We start from the raw sequence: 15,882 nt of genomic DNA on the forward strand, positions 1-15,882 counted from the left end.
AGACTGTCGTAGACTTGGACGGTTTGTGAGCGTTCGTGTCTCTCATCTGCCACCTTCCCTCCTTTGCTTCCCAGGATGCCGATGTACCAGGTAAAGCCCTATCACGAGGGCAGCGGATCTCTCCGCGTAGAGCTTCCCACCTGCATGTACCGGCTCCCCAACGTGCATGGCAGGACTGGGAGCCCGGCGCCGTCCGCCGACCACGTGCAGGTAGGAACGCACGGCCCTTGCCCCGCCCCCCACCCACCATTTCAGTGCGCAGGCGCCAAGGCCCAGGTCCCACCGCCTTGCCTGTCCAGTGCGCAGACGCCCTGGTTCCACCGCGGCGCCGAGCCGCCGCCCTCCTGTTCAGTGCGCAGGCGCTACCACGCTGGTCTGCGGAGTTCGGGGTCTAGGGTCCGCGGGTCGCCCCAGGTCGGGACCGTGCGACTTGAGGCGACCAGACCCAATCGCCTATTCCCCACCCCAGCCTCACGCGCCCGCCGGCCTCCGAGTGACCATAACTTTTACCCATTGGAACATCTATCCCATTTTTTTTTTTCCTCCGCTTAAGACTGCTTAGACTTTTTACCAAATTCTACCCATAGAAAAGTGAGGAATACATCAGTGGCGAGTTCTAAGTAATCGTAAAGCGAATGCCAGGGTCACCCATTCAGGGTAACAAGTCAGCGCCCCCACTTAAAACTCCTGCGCGGTAATTGTGTCCTGCGTTTCTCTCTTTGTCCCCTGAGTGTGCGTCCCTGGACAGTGGGGTCTTGGTGTCAGTGGGAGCCTGCAGTGCGTGCCCTGCGGTGTCTGGCTGCCCCTTCTGAACGTGATTGGAAGAATCGCTTTGCTGCATGAGAAAGCTTCGCTTTCATCCTCTGGTTTACTGCTCCTTGGCGTAACTTGTGCCGCCACGTCTTTATCCATCCACTGCCCACGGGCGTCTGCTGGTTTTCTATTTTAGGCCGTTACGAACAGTTCTGCAGTGAATATTCTTGGACAAGAGCAGACATAGAGTATATACCACGGACATGGGATTGCTGGCTCAGTGGGCTGGTCTATATTCAGCTGGACTAGGTTGCTTTTCAAAGCGGTCATCCCAGTTTATGCTGTCACCTGTAGTGTAGGCGAACTTTTTTTTTTAGAGATTCATTTTATCTATTTTTTAAATTGCTTTTAAGAAATATTTGGCTGCTGCTGCAGCACAGGGGTTCTTAGTTCCCCAACCAGATTCGAACCTTTGCCCCCTGAAATAGATGCAGAGTCTTAATCACTGGCCTGCCAGGGAATTCCGTTGTATTTATTTTTTAATTTTGGACGTATGTGAATTTCTGGTGCTGGCACCCTCCCCAAAGCTGGTGGGAGTACAATGACATCCTTATGGTTTAGTTTAGATCTCCCAGACCTCCAAATCAGTTCACCGCCTTTTCATGTTTATTGGGCATTTTGACTTTGCCTCCTTTACAAAATAACTGCTCAGCTTTGACGTTTTTATAAATTGCAAACACATCTTAATTTCCCTGCAGGCGAAATTTTCAGTCCATTCTGACTCAGATGAGTGAATAGAGAACTTTTGTGACTCGTTTTCCCTGTCATCCTTTGTCCAAAGAGTTTTCTACCTCGACTGTAAGGGAGGTGGTTAGTTTAGTTTGAAAGCAAATAAGACAAGTGTTGTCTCACTGCAGAGCTAAGGCAACGATGCAGGCATGGTCCAGTGTTTCTTTACCCAGCGATCCCCATGGAGACATACGGTCCAGTGCCTCTCAACTGGACAGACTCATGGAACCGAAAAGGAAACCCCAGAGTGGGGAGCATCACATCTCTCTTGAGACCAAGTCCTTTTTTTTTTTTCTTTTTTTAAAGGCTGCTGCCTGACTTCCTTTGGGCATTTAACTGTGAACTTGCAACCTAGAAGATAATAACCTAGCAGATGATAGCAATGTGGATAGATAATTAGAAACCTAGCATCTCCAGCAATGGCACCCCACTCCAGTACTCTTGCTTGGAAAATCCCATGGACGGAGGAGCCTGGTGGGCTGCAGTCCATGGGGTCACTAAGAGTCAGACATGACTGAGCGACTTCACTTTCACTTCTCACTTTCATGAGTTGGAGAAGGAAATGGCATCCCACTCCAGTGTTCTTGCCTGGAGAATCCCAGGGACGGGGGAGCCTTGTGGGCTGCCGTCTATGGGGTCGCACAGAGTCGAACACGACTGAAGCGACTTAGCAGCAGCAGCAGCATCTCCAGGGGAAATGAGAGCGACACAAGAATAAACGACTTCTAAATACATGTAGATAACACAAATGGATAAACACAACACGCCAAGTCACAGTCTAGCCTGAGCAAACAAAACAACAGGCCAGCGTTGGAAAGAGTGGTAGCTTTGAGACTTCTGGGGTCCGATGGTTAAGACACTGCCCTCCTAATATTAGCAGTGGGTACAGGTGCAGTCCCTGGTTGGGAAACTGAGATCCCAAATGCCGCACAGCAAGGCTTTTTAAAAAAAAAAAAAAAAAGAGGCAGATCTCAGGTTCCTCAGATGAAGCTATGCTGGAGTCTTGATCACAGGTCACGTTCCACATGTAGTACTGGGTCCAGTCTTCAGTGAGTGTTGATGGGTTTTGAATACAGTAGGTATTCCGCCCCTGGTCGGGCCGGGGCGCTATTGCCATGTGTAGAAATGAGCGAAGCTGAGCACAGACAACGCACACACACAGGCTGGATTACAGGACTGGAAGTACTACTCAGGAGGACTAACATCGAGTAACCTGAGGATGCCACACAGGTGGTGGCCTCACCGGTCACATACCTCGCGTACAGACTTATTTCCGGTCAGCACCCCATTATGTACTTGGCACACTGAACTCTTTATTCTTCTTTATTCCACCCAAACCGCAGTCATCTTGCATTTCTCTGCTATGTGATCTTAAACAAGAGCAGCAGGCGAGGAAGCTGAGAGCGTGGAGATCCAGCCGTAGGGTAGACAGGCATTAACCAGCTGAGAGCTGGGGGCGGGTATTACAGAGGGAACTCCGTGAGGAAAAGCCCTGGGCCAGGTGGGGCCCGTGCATTTGAAGACCCAAAGGCCTGTGTGGCCTGTTTGCAAAGAGAGGGGGAGAATGAAGGGAGAGGAGGCAGCCAGAGGACCAATCGTACAAGCTCTTTATCAAGCCAGGTTCAGGACTCTGCTTTTTAGCCTAAGAGGTTGTTTTGCTTTCTGGCCACCATCCTGGGAATGGGCAGGAGGGATGGATCAGAAGGGTGCCAGGTGGAAGGAAAGTGGTGTCTTGGACTCAGGCGGTGACCATGGAGGCAGCTTATGAGCCACTAGATTCCGGAAAATGGACAGCAGCTGGTGATGAATTGGATCTTCGAGGAGGGCAGTTATGAGCAACGAGGGGAGGAACTCAGTGTTCCTTAAAGTCACCAGCACAGAAATGTGAGCAGGCGCTCTTACCACACTCACGTTGTACAGTGAGCCCATATTTCTATAGACTCAAGGTCATTGCCTTGATGACCTTTCTGTCTAATTATGAGCATCATAACTCATGTTTAAGGGGTCCTTTGTTCTCTTGACTCAAATGAGTTATCTTTTGTGAGAGCTTGAGAATCTAGAAGTACGCTGCATATTGTTACTACTGGGAGGCTTCTCACTATTGCTTTTTAAATAAGTATGTAGAGATTTATTTCTCAGCAAATATTGTGTTAGTCCAACTCTTTGCGACCCCATGGACTGTAGCCTGCCAGGCTCTGTCCATGGGGATTCTCCAGGCAAGAATACTGGAGTGGATTTCCATTCCCTTCTCCAGGGGATCTTCCCAACCCAGGGGTTGAACGCAGGTCTCCTGCACTGCAGGCAGATTCTTTACCATCTGAGCCACCAGGGAAGACCTCAGCAAATATTACTAGTTACTTAAGGTATACCAGTCCTCCAACAGGCAAGAAAGATGCAGAGATTCAGTGAATGAAGGATGTGAGTATTTCCTGTTTATGAAGTTATACATTTCAGCAGTGAAGAAGTTCTAGATAATTCTAAGATAAGGGAATGCCAGTACTGCCGCAAAAATGATTTGGGGCACAGATCACGCACTGACACACACACACACTACCACCACCACCCTGCCCACCCTGGATATACTTCCAAACCTAAAGACATTTTTTTAAGTTGTGTGTGCCCCCATTTTCCTTCCATTAGTATAAATTATTGATCACATTCTTATTGCCACCCCCGTCTTTATTCTGTTCATTTACGTAAAGTATTTTGAACTAGTTTGATAGAAGGAACAATCTGTGTGTGTTTGTTTTTTTTCTCATTCTCTGTTTTTAAAGACTTAAGTGCCTGAAGTAGGAGCCTTACAATTTCAAAGTGGTTTTCAGTCACAGCGTTGTTTGTTTTATAGCATTTGGGGATTGATTTCAGGACCTATGGGACTGAGGAAAATGAGATGATCCTGCTACTTCATTTGGATGTCTTTTGAAAGGCAGGAAGTTTGATGAATTCATGGAACTAAGTAGAAGGCAAGTGGCCAAGTTTAAACAAAGTGCTTTGCCGTGAGAGGAAATGAATGTTCTAATGTTGGTCTGTTTAGGAAGCCTCAGACCCATCTCTTCAAGCTCTTGAGTCCCACCAAGACGATATTTTAAAACGTCTGTACGAGTTGAAAGCTGCGGTCGATGGTCTGTCCAAGATGATTCAGACACCAGATGCGGACTTGGATGTAACCAACATAATCCAGGCTGACGAGCCGGCTGCTCTGTCAACCAGCACCGTGGACTTAAACGCCATGCTCGGACAGGTAAGTTCATTCAGGAAGCTGAAGAACATTACAGCGCTGGGTGGTGGTGGTGGGTGCTGGAAGATCGTGCTAGTGTGACTGAAGCCCGGGTTTCCACGTTTTCAAAGATGGTACACAAAGCACATTCTTTTTTCCTCTTCTGATTGTACCTGCGCGGAACAGATGCATGAGCTTTGAGTGAAGCCAGGCAAGCGCTAATGCAGCTCTGCAGTTCTCGATGCAGAGACTGGGAGGAGCTTTAGGCAGAGGAGGGACCCGGGAGTCCCTTCTTCCTGCCACTCGTGGCAGCTCCGAGCTGCCTCCGAGCCCTGGGGAAGCAGCTGTTGGGTGTCTCGTGCTTCTCTGAGGTTCCAAGTCAACCTTTGTTCCTCGGGAAGGGCCTGAATTTCAGAGCTTTGGCTGCCCAGGTACAGATATCTCCCCAAACCTTCTGTAGTTTGTTGCCGAAAGCAAGACACTGTCTCATACCTCAGACATATTTTGCTTAAATCCATTTGCTCTATTAAAATTCAATTGCTGCAGCTGATATAGGGAACAATTCAGTTAGCAGAAAAAGAACATCTTGTTAACAAGTGGGTACAAAAGTGTTTGCCCCAAGAATCCCCGCTAGCACCACCCCTAGAACTGACGGTAGAAATGGTCCTGCTCGAAAGCCTAACAAGCGAGGCAGTGCTGCGGTCTGGCCCAGAGCTATTTTTGAAAACACGAGTCCCTCTGCAGTCACGTGTCCCTTCGTCACCCAGTTCCTGTTTGCCTGAGACCCCGCCCAGCCAGTCCCCCGGGAGCCAGTCTGCGTAGGGGATAAATCAGTGAGCACAACCGTGTCAGGTGTCCCAGGGCCAGAGGGGCTTCCTCGAGCTCACGGTGCTTCAGATGAATTTTGATACTGCAGAAGGCAGGCTCAGGTAACACGATACGTTTGGAGAAATGGAGAGCATCCAGCCTAGGTCCCCGTGAAGAGCATCAGTCAGGAGTGGCCTGGCCAGACCAGACCAGAGGCCAGATTGTGGCAGGGCTGTGGACAGAAAGCCAAGCTGTGTGGCCTCTGCTGTGTCACGAGTTCATTCGTTATGAAGTGTGGAAGTACAGAAATGAGTCTGCATCTAAAAGGGCGGTGCGCGTCGTAAATCACCTGTAGTTAAATTTAGAAAACAGAAAGGCGGTGCATTCCTGCACTTTAATTCACAGTCTCCCTTAGCCAAGACCCTTTTCCTCAGGGCTCTTCTGTGCTGTGCTTAGTCACTCGGTCACGTCCAACTCTGTGGCCCATGGACTGTAGCCCACCAGGCTCCTCTGTCTGTGAAGTTTCCCAGGCAAGAATACTGGAGCGGTTTGCCATTTCATACCCCGGGGGATCTTTCCAACCCAGGGGTCGAACCCATGTCTCTTGAGTCTCCTGCATGGGCAGGTGGATTCTTTACTGCTAAGCCACCTGAGAAGCCCCAAGGGGTTCCTCATTGGCATGTAAACCAAATTGCTGTAGAAACTATATACTGTTGAGCGTTCAGTTTAGTAAAAGGAGTAATTGCATGTGTAATTTTTTTTTAACTTGGGGAAAAACAGAAGGGTCCTTCCCACCGTGTTGTACTGACTTGACGGTAAAGTCACTTGCTTGTGGAAGCATCCAGTGGGGCTGGAGGGACTCGAGTCGCTGCTGTCCCCGGTTCTCACCAAGCTGAGAGCTGCAGGGGCCCCCTCCCGCCTCAGCTGAGGCTGGGGTGATGGTGGCGCCTTCCAGGAGCTGACACTTGGCGAACTAAGCCTGGTCAGGTTCTGACTCACGTCGGTGGGGGGTGTCCCTTCCCCGTGGCGGTCTGCCGCTCCCCAGGACCACGGGGCGCTGAAGGACATCGTGATCAACGCGAACCCCGCCTCGCCACCCCTCTCCCTGCTCGTGCTGCACCGGCTGCTGTGCGACCACTACAAGGTCCTGTCCTCGGTGCACACGCACTCGGCCGTCCGGAGCGTGCCGGCCAACCTCCTCCAGTGCTTCGGCGAGCAGACGAGGCAGCAGCCCCGCCACGAGTACCAGCTGGGCTTCACCCTCATCTGGAAGGACGGTGAGCGGCGGGACGGGCTTAGACACCCACCATGTGAACAGGAAGGGGCTGGGGGGCGCTCCTCGGCCGTCCGCCCTCAGGTCTGACCCTCTCCGAGTCTAGGAACCCCCTGAGGTCTCTGCAGGAGTAGAGGCATCCTTACCCAGAGATGCGCTCCATCCTCTGGGAAGGCGTAGGTCCTGACTCAGTCCAGGGCAGGGGGTGGGGGGTTCTGGTCTATGCAGCCAAGGCAGGGGATGCCGCTGGCACGTTCCAAAGCCTGTCGTCATAGTGGGGGGTGGGGGTGGACACTGGCGTTCTCTCCTAACAGACGTGACCTGATAAAGGATGGCAGGGTGTCACTTGTTCAGTATCCCACTGCAGGGCGCCTTTCCAGTCAGGCTCCTAGAGGGAAGTGAGCTCATGTCCATCCCGTGAGGCTTGAGAGTCAGGGCCAGGGCGGCAGGAGGTCTCGCTGGTACACAAGACCCCTGGTTCCCAGTCCTCATTGCCAGATCCTGGGGTACAGATGGTTGGAGGTCCTTCTAGCTTGAATGCTGTCATCACCAAATACCAGAAATGGTTACTTGATAATATAGTTGGCATGCTTTTAACCTAGTTTAAACTTTCTTGAATATTAGCAACCTTTTAAGTACCACTGGGTGCATGACTGACGGGGCACCCCACCCCACCCTACCCCCACGCCACGCCGCAGGAACACTTCTCTGGTGAGGCTGCCCTTGCTGACGTCTCGTGGTATTTATTCCTTTCAGTGCCGAAGACGCAGATGAAGTTCAGTGTCCAGACGATGTGTCCCATCGAAGGGGAAGGGAACATCGCCCGCTTCCTGTTCTCACTGTTTGGCCAGAAGCAGGATGCTGTGAACTTAACCCTCATAGATAGCTGGGTGGATATAGCTATTTTTCAGCTGAAAGAGGGCAGCAGTAAAGAGAAGGCTGCCGTGTTCCGCTCCATGAACTCTGCCCTCGGAAAGACCCCCTGGCTCGTGGGGGACGAGCTCACAGTGGCTGATGTGGTGTTGTGGTCCGTGCTCCGGCAGACGGGGGGCTGCGGGGGGATGGCGCCCGCCAATGTGCAGAAGTGGATGCAGGCCTGCGAAAACCTGGCCCCTTTCCACACGGCCCTCAAGCTCCTTCAGTGAAGCTCGGCCGCTGATCTTCAAGGGTTTCAATTTTAAGAATGGTGCTGTTTCGTGCCTATTACTGGTAAAGGGACCCGTACTAAAATCAAAGCCTTTATTTAGGCCAAGGGTCAAGTATCAATAAAAGCATCACATAATTAACTTGCGGTTTTCATTTTATTTAAAATCCATGGACACTGTGGGATATACCACGACAGCTGCCGGCAACACGTCGGGGTGTAAACGTGAATGTCACGTCGCTGCCTTGAGGAATGTAGGTTTGGGGGACACGGGTCTGTGAGGAAGCCCATCGGAACCACGCAGGGCAAAGGCAGGGACTTCGCAGCTGCCCGGCGATGGTTGGGGGGCACAGAAGCACAAAGCTTTGAGGGGGTGCGGGTTTGGGGGTGATGCCCAGGTGAAGGTGAAGAGAACAGGAACAGGCTGGGTGACGTGTGCCATGCCGCTGGCTTACGTCTCGTAGTGAGTCGGGCAGTAGTGTGGAGGGCGGGGGGGAGCCAGCAGCTGTTGACTCAACAGCCCAGCGAGCACATGGGCCTGGGCTCCGGCAGAGAGAGGTTCAGAGCACACCGCATCCCTGCGGCAGAACATTCTAGAGGAGGATGTGGTCAGCAGGCAGTGCTCAGAAGTGCTAAGGAAGAGGCCTGCATTTCACGGTCAGGGGTTGGAGGGGTGGTGATATTAAGGTAAGAAATGCAGGAGAAGGAGCACACGGGGCAGAAGGGAAAGACGAGAGCAGGGTTCGTTTGCAGCTGTCTCACGTGCAAAATGCCAGCCTTAAAAGACACTGTCAGAACCTCACTTTGATGAGTCCTGTAGAGGATTACTACATACAATTAAAAGTTACACCAGCTACACCCTAGTAAAGGTTGAAAATTTACACTCCAGTTGACTGTTTAGGTTGAGTTCAAATCCTAGTGAAGAGGGAAAATTCACACTCTGGTTGACTGTTTCGGTTAGCAGAGTTCAAGTCCACTTTCCTGTTTACAGAGCCCTTGTGGCTAGACGGGCACGCCCCCATCTCTCTTGTTACCCTTTACTCCTTTGTCCTGACAGAGGAGACTTAGCTGCTTCCTTAGTTCCTGAATTTCTTTCTCTTGCTCGAGTATCTTCATCTGTAGGGTGAGATTAACCTGTGAAGAGAGAAAATTTTAAGCTCCACTGCCTCAGGTTCTTCCTTTGAAACATACAGGCTGCCTCTCTGCACAGTCCTGACCTGCGTGGATTCCAGTTCCCATGGCTTACTACACGTCACCCAGCCATGTGGTCAAGCGTCAGTTACCCAGGTAGAGTGCCTGCCTGCCTGAGCTCTTCAAGTCCACAGCACGCGATGTGACCCACCACGTGTCTCCTGATCGGGGACAGTGCTCACCTCTCTCAGAAGCCCTGGTGGCTGGTCGCCGGGTGTGTGAGTCGGTTCACACAGCGGCAGTGTGCGCGCAGCTGCACTGCCTCCTGTCTCCCAGTGATAAACCCTCTGACGTTTTTGAAAGAGGGAATCGGCTAACAGAGATGCAAGTGCAGCCGAGCAATGAGAAGGGACGGTGCTGGAAGGGAAAATCAAACATGCAGCATCCCAGACAGGACAGCTGATGGCTGCGGATCGTGCCACCATCCAGCACAGGGTGAGGGTGGCTTATCAAACAGGAAGAGGACGCAGACGTCCCCAGGAAAGAACCCCTGGGGACAGATCCCAGCATCAAAAGTGCCCAAGACGAAATGCCAGAAGCTGCTGCAAACTTGGCAAGCAGGGTGACAAGTCACCATATGAAAGGTGCTCACTCCTAACCCTAGGTTACGGGGCGAGATGGAGGCGGGCGCTGCCCAGACTACCGCAACACTTTAATTCTCCATTGTAGTTTTACAACTTTTCATGTCTGTGTACATCTGTAACTACATAACGCCAGAGTGTTAAATGTTTTAACATTTTTAAAGGTCAAGGAGTAACTGTTGGCTTTTTCCCATCAATGATTAAGCTCCTTTTGTATGCTGTGAGCTCTGCGTGGTCATTTTCGCAGTCCTGCACTACACACAGTGCAAAGTGAGGGCCACGGGTATAAACAGATGTATCTGTGTGGAGGTGTGGAAAACAGTTCTACAAGGAGAAATCCTTACTATTAATACCAATAACGATGGTCTCCACTCAGCATCCTCACAAGGAGTTAGAAAATTCCCTCCACACAAGGAGATCATGCTAACCACCACATCTGCTCCTTTCAGAGGCTCAGAGAAAGCCACTATATCTGCCTGCTTACATCTAGTAAAATTCCCTGCTTTGACTCAAAAACGAATAAGCCTTAAACAGGAGACAAACCAACTAACCAGTTGCCAGTGGGTCCCTAACTCGTGAGGCTCAGAACCCCTTGGAGGGCCTGTGGAAGCACTCACGGCAGCCCCTTCTCCCGCAGCTTTTGTTTTTAACAGGTCGGTGTCGGGGGAGGGGGCTCGGAGAATTCTATCAAGTTGGCAGTGATTTTACCCGCTGGTCCAGAGTCTGCTGCCCGGAAGCAGCGCGTTCGCACACTGCTGCCCACACGCTGGGGGGAAGGCCCTGGGAGACCTTGTTACGACGCAGGTCGGGGCCGCAGAGCCCAGAGCCCGTGTTTCTAACGAGCTCCCAGGTGAGGCTGGTGCTGCTGGCCGGAGGACCCACTCTGAGTAGCAAAGCACCAGAGAACCTGTTAGTTTCTCTCTGAGTCTAGACTAAGTCTTGGAAAGTTTCTGTTCATACCCGGGAGTGAAACACCGAGCAGGGAAGGAGGACGGGGAGGGGCTGCCTGGGGCAACGCCTGCTCACGGGAGAGAAGGCCAGACTCCCGCACCCAAGCGCTGAGCTCTCAGACTGGTTAAGGAGGGCCCAGCCACAGACAGGCCAGCTCCCCTGGGCATCCCTGCTGTCCTGGATCCCCTGGTGCGTGCACCTTTCTGCTGTGCACTCAGTCGTGCCCAGTTCTTTGCAGCCCACCAGGCTCCTCTGTCCGTGGGATTCTCTAGGCAAGACTACTGGAGCGGGTTCCTCCAAAGGATCTTCCCAACCCAGGGATCAAACCACTATCTCCTGCACTGCAGGTAAATTCTTTACCACTATGCCGCCTGGGAAGCCCTTCTACCAGTACACACTTCATAACAATTCATAAAAGGCCACATACCACAGCTGGAAAGGAAAACCAAAACCTTCTGACGGCAGGGTGAGGCTCGAAACTGGAGCCCAAGGCGACCTCCTTCAGCGCAGAGAGCTGGCAGTGGTTACCTGGCTTGCCTGACAAGTGCGCACTGGAAGCTCTGAGAACGGGTTGAGATATTTCGTTTCTGTAACCCTTATTCTAAGCTCAACTGTTCTTCATGAAATGGGATCCACAATTTAAACCACGTCTGGCCAGTGCCTCTCCTGGCTTGGCCCACCTGTTCCTTGAGGTGCTCTTTCTGTTCTTTCAATAAACTTGTTTTTGCCATGGGAAAAAAAACAAAACAACAAACTCCATGTTGGACTTCCTGTTTTCCCCAGTATTAAATAAGTTGTACATACATTTCCAGAATTTTGGAAGAGCTCACTCTGCAGCAGCTGGATGGCGGATGGCCTCTGGGCTGAGTTCTTTCTGGTTAAGTGCTGGATGTACTTGGCTTGGACAGGACACCGTTTACTGAGGGCCTCGGGGATCTGTCCGGTCCTCAAACCTGTTAAAACGTGTGCTCGCTCCATTTCTGTCCCAAAAGGCTGAAAGAGCTCCAGCAGGATCACGCCCAAGCTATACATATCTGACTGGAAAATGGGGGAGACGGCCATTGAGTGGTGACATACACGGCGACACCTGAGACACCCATGGATTTGAAAACAGCTGCTGACGCGCTAAATCACGTCCAACTCCTTGGAACCCCATGAACTGCAGCATGCCAGGCTTCCCTGTCCTTCCTTCACTGTCTCCCGGGTTTGCTCAGACTCACGTCCATTGAGTCGATGATGCCATCCAACCATCACACCCTCTGTCACCCCCTTTTCCTCCTGCCCTCCATCTTTCCCAGCATCTGGGTCTTTCGCAACGATGCAGTTAGAAAGTGAGGCTTTCCCACTATGGCTGTTTGATGTGAGAGAGAATCTATCTCCCTCCCTCCACCATCTCCAGAATCACTTGGGTATCAGAGCTTCCCCTGCATTTACTGTACTTTCTGTTACTTCCGACTATAGGTAAACCTACAAACGGGGTAAAGGGGAGCCAGTCCTACCTTGGCATCATACTCGGATCCCTCCAGCTGTTCGGGGGAAGCGTACAGACACGTACCCACTCTGGAGGTGTGTGTTGGTGCCCCTGTGATTTGAAAAGTCAAAGATGAAGCCTGGCAGGGTTAGCACCGTGCACGTGAAGACCCCTGACCCTGAGCAGACCCTGCAGCTCCCCAGGGAATGGTGCTGCTTTTTAAAACCACACCTTTGTTATTAAGTCCTTATGATTCTCTTTAAATACTGACAGTGTCCAACCGTGTCTCTCTCTCTCTTTTTATAGTAAAAACAAACCAACAAAACCCACCACCAAAACAAACTTACTCTCCCCATCTGCGCTGCCCCAGTCTGTGTTTTTCTGGATGATGTCTGCACAGGCCAGGCCAAAGTCTCCTATTTTCACTTGCTGATCAGGGCCATGAAGGAAAATATTTCTGGGCTGTAAACAAACACAATACGTCAATTTCCCGGTGTTCTAAAACCAACACTGAGAACGAGTAGATGTTGAGTCGGCAGCCCTTCATGAATTCACAATGAGAACAGTGGCTCTCAAACTCGGCCGTGCTTCACCGCAGAACCTGAAACAAATCTCAGTGTCCAAGCCACTCCCTGGACTAACAGAATTCCAGGGGGTGGACACGGGCACTGACATTGGTGTCAAGTCCCCAGCTTCTAACATAGAGCATGCTTGTACACAAGCGCACCTTAGCCCTGCTGAGACCTCAGAATCACTGAGAAGCTTTTAAAAAAGTACTATCCTTTCAACAAGTCAAAGCTGTTGATTTTTCTTTTCTTAAGGAAAAAAAAAAAAAAGAAAACTGGTCTTTTTTTTTTTAAGCTCCTAGATGTCTCCCCTGTGTCAGCCAGGGTTGGGCGCGACCGGGCCACACTCTGAACGTATACATGTTGCTCTGTCGAAGCAACCACTGCAGATCCAACGTCTCCCTTGGACCTACCCCCAGACCAGTGCGAAAATACCCCTCTGCTGGAGGCGGGAGGAATTCCACTGACAACTAAAAAATGCTCAAGTTAAAAGTCAGGTTTTCTTAATTTCAACATAGTCATTTGTTTGGAGGCTTCCCTGATGGTTCAGTGGTTAGGACTCCGAGCTTTCAACGAAGGGCACATAGGTTCGATCCCTGACTAGGAAACAAAGATCCCACGGGCCTCATGGTCTGGACAAAAAAAAAAGTTTTATTTGAATGTGTAAATTCCCCTATTTTAGCTTCGTCAGTTTTCTTTAACAGTAGCTGAATGGGAAGAGAAAACAGAAAAAAACAATCTTATGTACAAGATGACATTCTGAATACGTTTTTATCACTGAGGAGAAAGTCCTGGAAACAGCACTTCTGTTGGCACAATACAGGAACAACAGGTGAAAAAGTTGGACTCTGAGGTAAAAATGCGTCGCGTTCATGGATACGATTCTCAGCAGTTCTAGGTCAGTTCTAGAACTGAGCTGGAAGAACCCCAGAGAGTGGGACTGACCGACTCCGTACTGCACCTTCCCTGAATCCCTAGGTTCCCCACTGGAAGCTGTGCTCATGGGAAACATAACCAAGAGAGGCAGCAAGGGGCGGGCAGCCGACGGGCCCAAGGCCCTGGAGGGCAGCACGGCGGCCACGCTGCACGTCCAGCTCTGCGAGGCCATCATGCGACAGGACTGCGCCGCGCTCCGGGCCCTGCTGAGGAGCCACCCCGTAAACCAGCCCATGACCATCCTGACCAGCTCCACGGGTTGTAGCCTGGCCAACTCCAGGCTGTTCCTCAGCCAGGTACTCGCCTCCCCTGCCCGCTCACTCAGCGCCCTCAGCATGCCCCAGGCCAGGCAGTGCGCCCCGAGCTGTGTTCTGCCGAGTCGCAACACCCCCTTCCCAGGGACCACACGGGAGGCGGTGTGAGCAGAGGCGGGGCTCACACGGCTGGAGAGCCTTCATGTCATCCTCTCAAATGTGCCAAGGCTACATCTGTGTGCTGGAATCACTTCTCCCTTTCTTACACATACTTTTTTCATTGTCTGAATTTTTATACAATCAGTATTACCTTTATAATTTTTTTTTTAAGTCACCCTCTGCCCTAATCTTGCAGTCATGCTGTAAGGCCACTACATACATCTGTTTTAAGAACTTGGGTAAACAGCTCTGCTAATCATAGACAACATAAGTGGCATTAACTTGGAAACCTTGAAAACGTAGAATTTGCTAATGATACCAATGGCTTTGGCAAAGCCGTAAAATACACAGAACCTACTTGGCAATGACCCTCTGGGTTCATTTAAATTCGAAGGGACTTGATAGCAATTACCATTAATTCTACACAATGAGCTCATCACAAGAAATGACTTTCAAAGCTTTAAGTACATTGTATCTGCTCCCTTGGTAAATCTGCATTAATGTAAAATACAGATTTTTATAATACAGAATTGACTACCTTGGGGTCATTTAAAACAAGCAAAAGAAAAGGATAATTTCAGTGCAGATAGCACAAAAATACTGAATTAAAGAGATTCTAAACATAATTAATCCCTTTGAGAGGGATCAACACAACTGTTATTTCCAACTACACTGGGCTACTTGTAACGTCTCTCTCCCCCCAAGGAGACGCTGTCCTTCCTCCCCATCCACCTGGCAGCCAAATACCGCAAGGCACAGAGTCTACTTTGTCTGCTGGAGCACGGGGCTGACCCAGAAGCACGGTAAGTTAACGCGACGGGCCACTGTTTTGAAAATATGAATAAATCAAGACACACAACATTTCAGTGCCCTTTTCCCGGTCCTTCTGGACTCATCCATCCTCCACCAGGGATGGACTACAGGTTACCACGTTTTGAACAAACCAATTTCTTTACTGACTAGAGATCCTCTGAAAAATTGGAAATAATGCGAGAACACCAGTCAGCCCACTAAAAGCATCGTGAGTTTTAAGTGCTCAGTAATGGTTTGTGCAAAATCAAGTCCCTGGTCACAGCCCTCAGGGAGTTTAATGACCTAAGTTAGACAGGAGAGACAAGAAAATAGAAATAGGCAGAGATTTTCTTGGAAAGAAGTTTATCCTGCTTCCCAATATATCTTCACCACCTAAACCAAGACTGATACTTCCTAAGTGTCCTATAAATACCATCTGAATGAATGGAAAAAGTACACGGTATAAACGAAAGTAAAGCCCCAAATCCTGACTGTGCTCCAGAAGGCCCCTGACCCATCGTACCGTCACCCTCCCCCATGAGCCCCACCGGGGTCTGCAGACCCGCTCACAGGCCTCCCAGGACTGGACCATCAGCTCCCCAACCCCTCCACCAGGACTCCTTGGTACACCTTCCTCTCCTTGGATGGGGTGGCAGACCTCTGGAGAACTCTGCCCACCAGCCTGGTTAGTAGCTCTGTCGGCTTAATCCTTCCACATTTGACTGGAAGCTCTGCAAGGTGGGGATGCTGCTATTTCCCCACTTCCCTGTCGCAGGGCTTAACGCTAAATCCACACAGGTGAACCGAAAGTTATCCAATTCCAGGGGAGCGGTCAGATGTTCCTAAGAGACCTTCCCTTTTCTCTGCCAAAATCAAGGAGTTCTGAAGGCAACTGTGAGAGAATTCAGTAACGGAGACGAGGGCTGAGTTGTCAAACCCTTGCTTGGCCTGGGGTGGAGCAGGTTCTGAGGGTGAACTCCAGAGGCAGCCCCCGCCAT

At 50.7% G+C, this 15,882-nt stretch overlaps 3 protein-coding genes across 4 annotated transcripts in view; 2 read left to right on the forward strand and 1 right to left on the reverse strand.

Annotated features, from left to right (window-relative positions):
- Positions 1–8,125, forward strand: AIMP2 (aminoacyl tRNA synthetase complex interacting multifunctional protein 2). Its single transcript, NM_001075813.2, is given in 4 exon segments — positions 1–210; positions 4,577–4,783; positions 6,612–6,843; positions 7,596–8,125. Coding segments are annotated over 4 exon segments (963 nt in total). The 5' UTR covers positions 1–75; the 3' UTR covers positions 7,985–8,125.
- Positions 8,122–15,882, reverse strand: part of EIF2AK1 (eukaryotic translation initiation factor 2 alpha kinase 1) — a 26,928-nt gene continuing 19,167 nt past the window's right edge. For both annotated transcript variants that reach the window (XM_005225052.5, NM_001038053.2), the window contains 4 exon segments: positions 12,525–12,639; positions 12,206–12,288; positions 11,511–11,744; positions 8,122–9,117 (listed from right to left, as the gene is read on the reverse strand). In XM_005225052.5, coding sequence (XP_005225109.1) covers positions 8,986–9,117; positions 11,511–11,744; positions 12,206–12,288; positions 12,525–12,639 — 564 coding nt within the window. In that variant the 3' untranslated portion in view covers positions 8,122–8,985.
- ANKRD61 (ankyrin repeat domain 61) overlaps positions 13,653–15,882 on the forward strand; it is a 3,795-nt gene continuing 1,565 nt past the window's right edge. The window contains 2 exon segments of the mRNA NM_001077072.1: positions 13,653–13,975; positions 14,798–14,895. Coding sequence (NP_001070540.1) covers positions 13,745–13,975; positions 14,798–14,895 — 329 coding nt within the window. The 5' untranslated portion in view covers positions 13,653–13,744.

This window comes from Bos taurus, chromosome 25 (genome assembly GCF_002263795.3).
Source record: "Bos taurus isolate L1 Dominette 01449 registration number 42190680 breed Hereford chromosome 25, ARS-UCD2.0, whole genome shotgun sequence".
NCBI lineage: Eukaryota > Metazoa > Chordata > Mammalia > Artiodactyla > Bovidae > Bos > Bos taurus.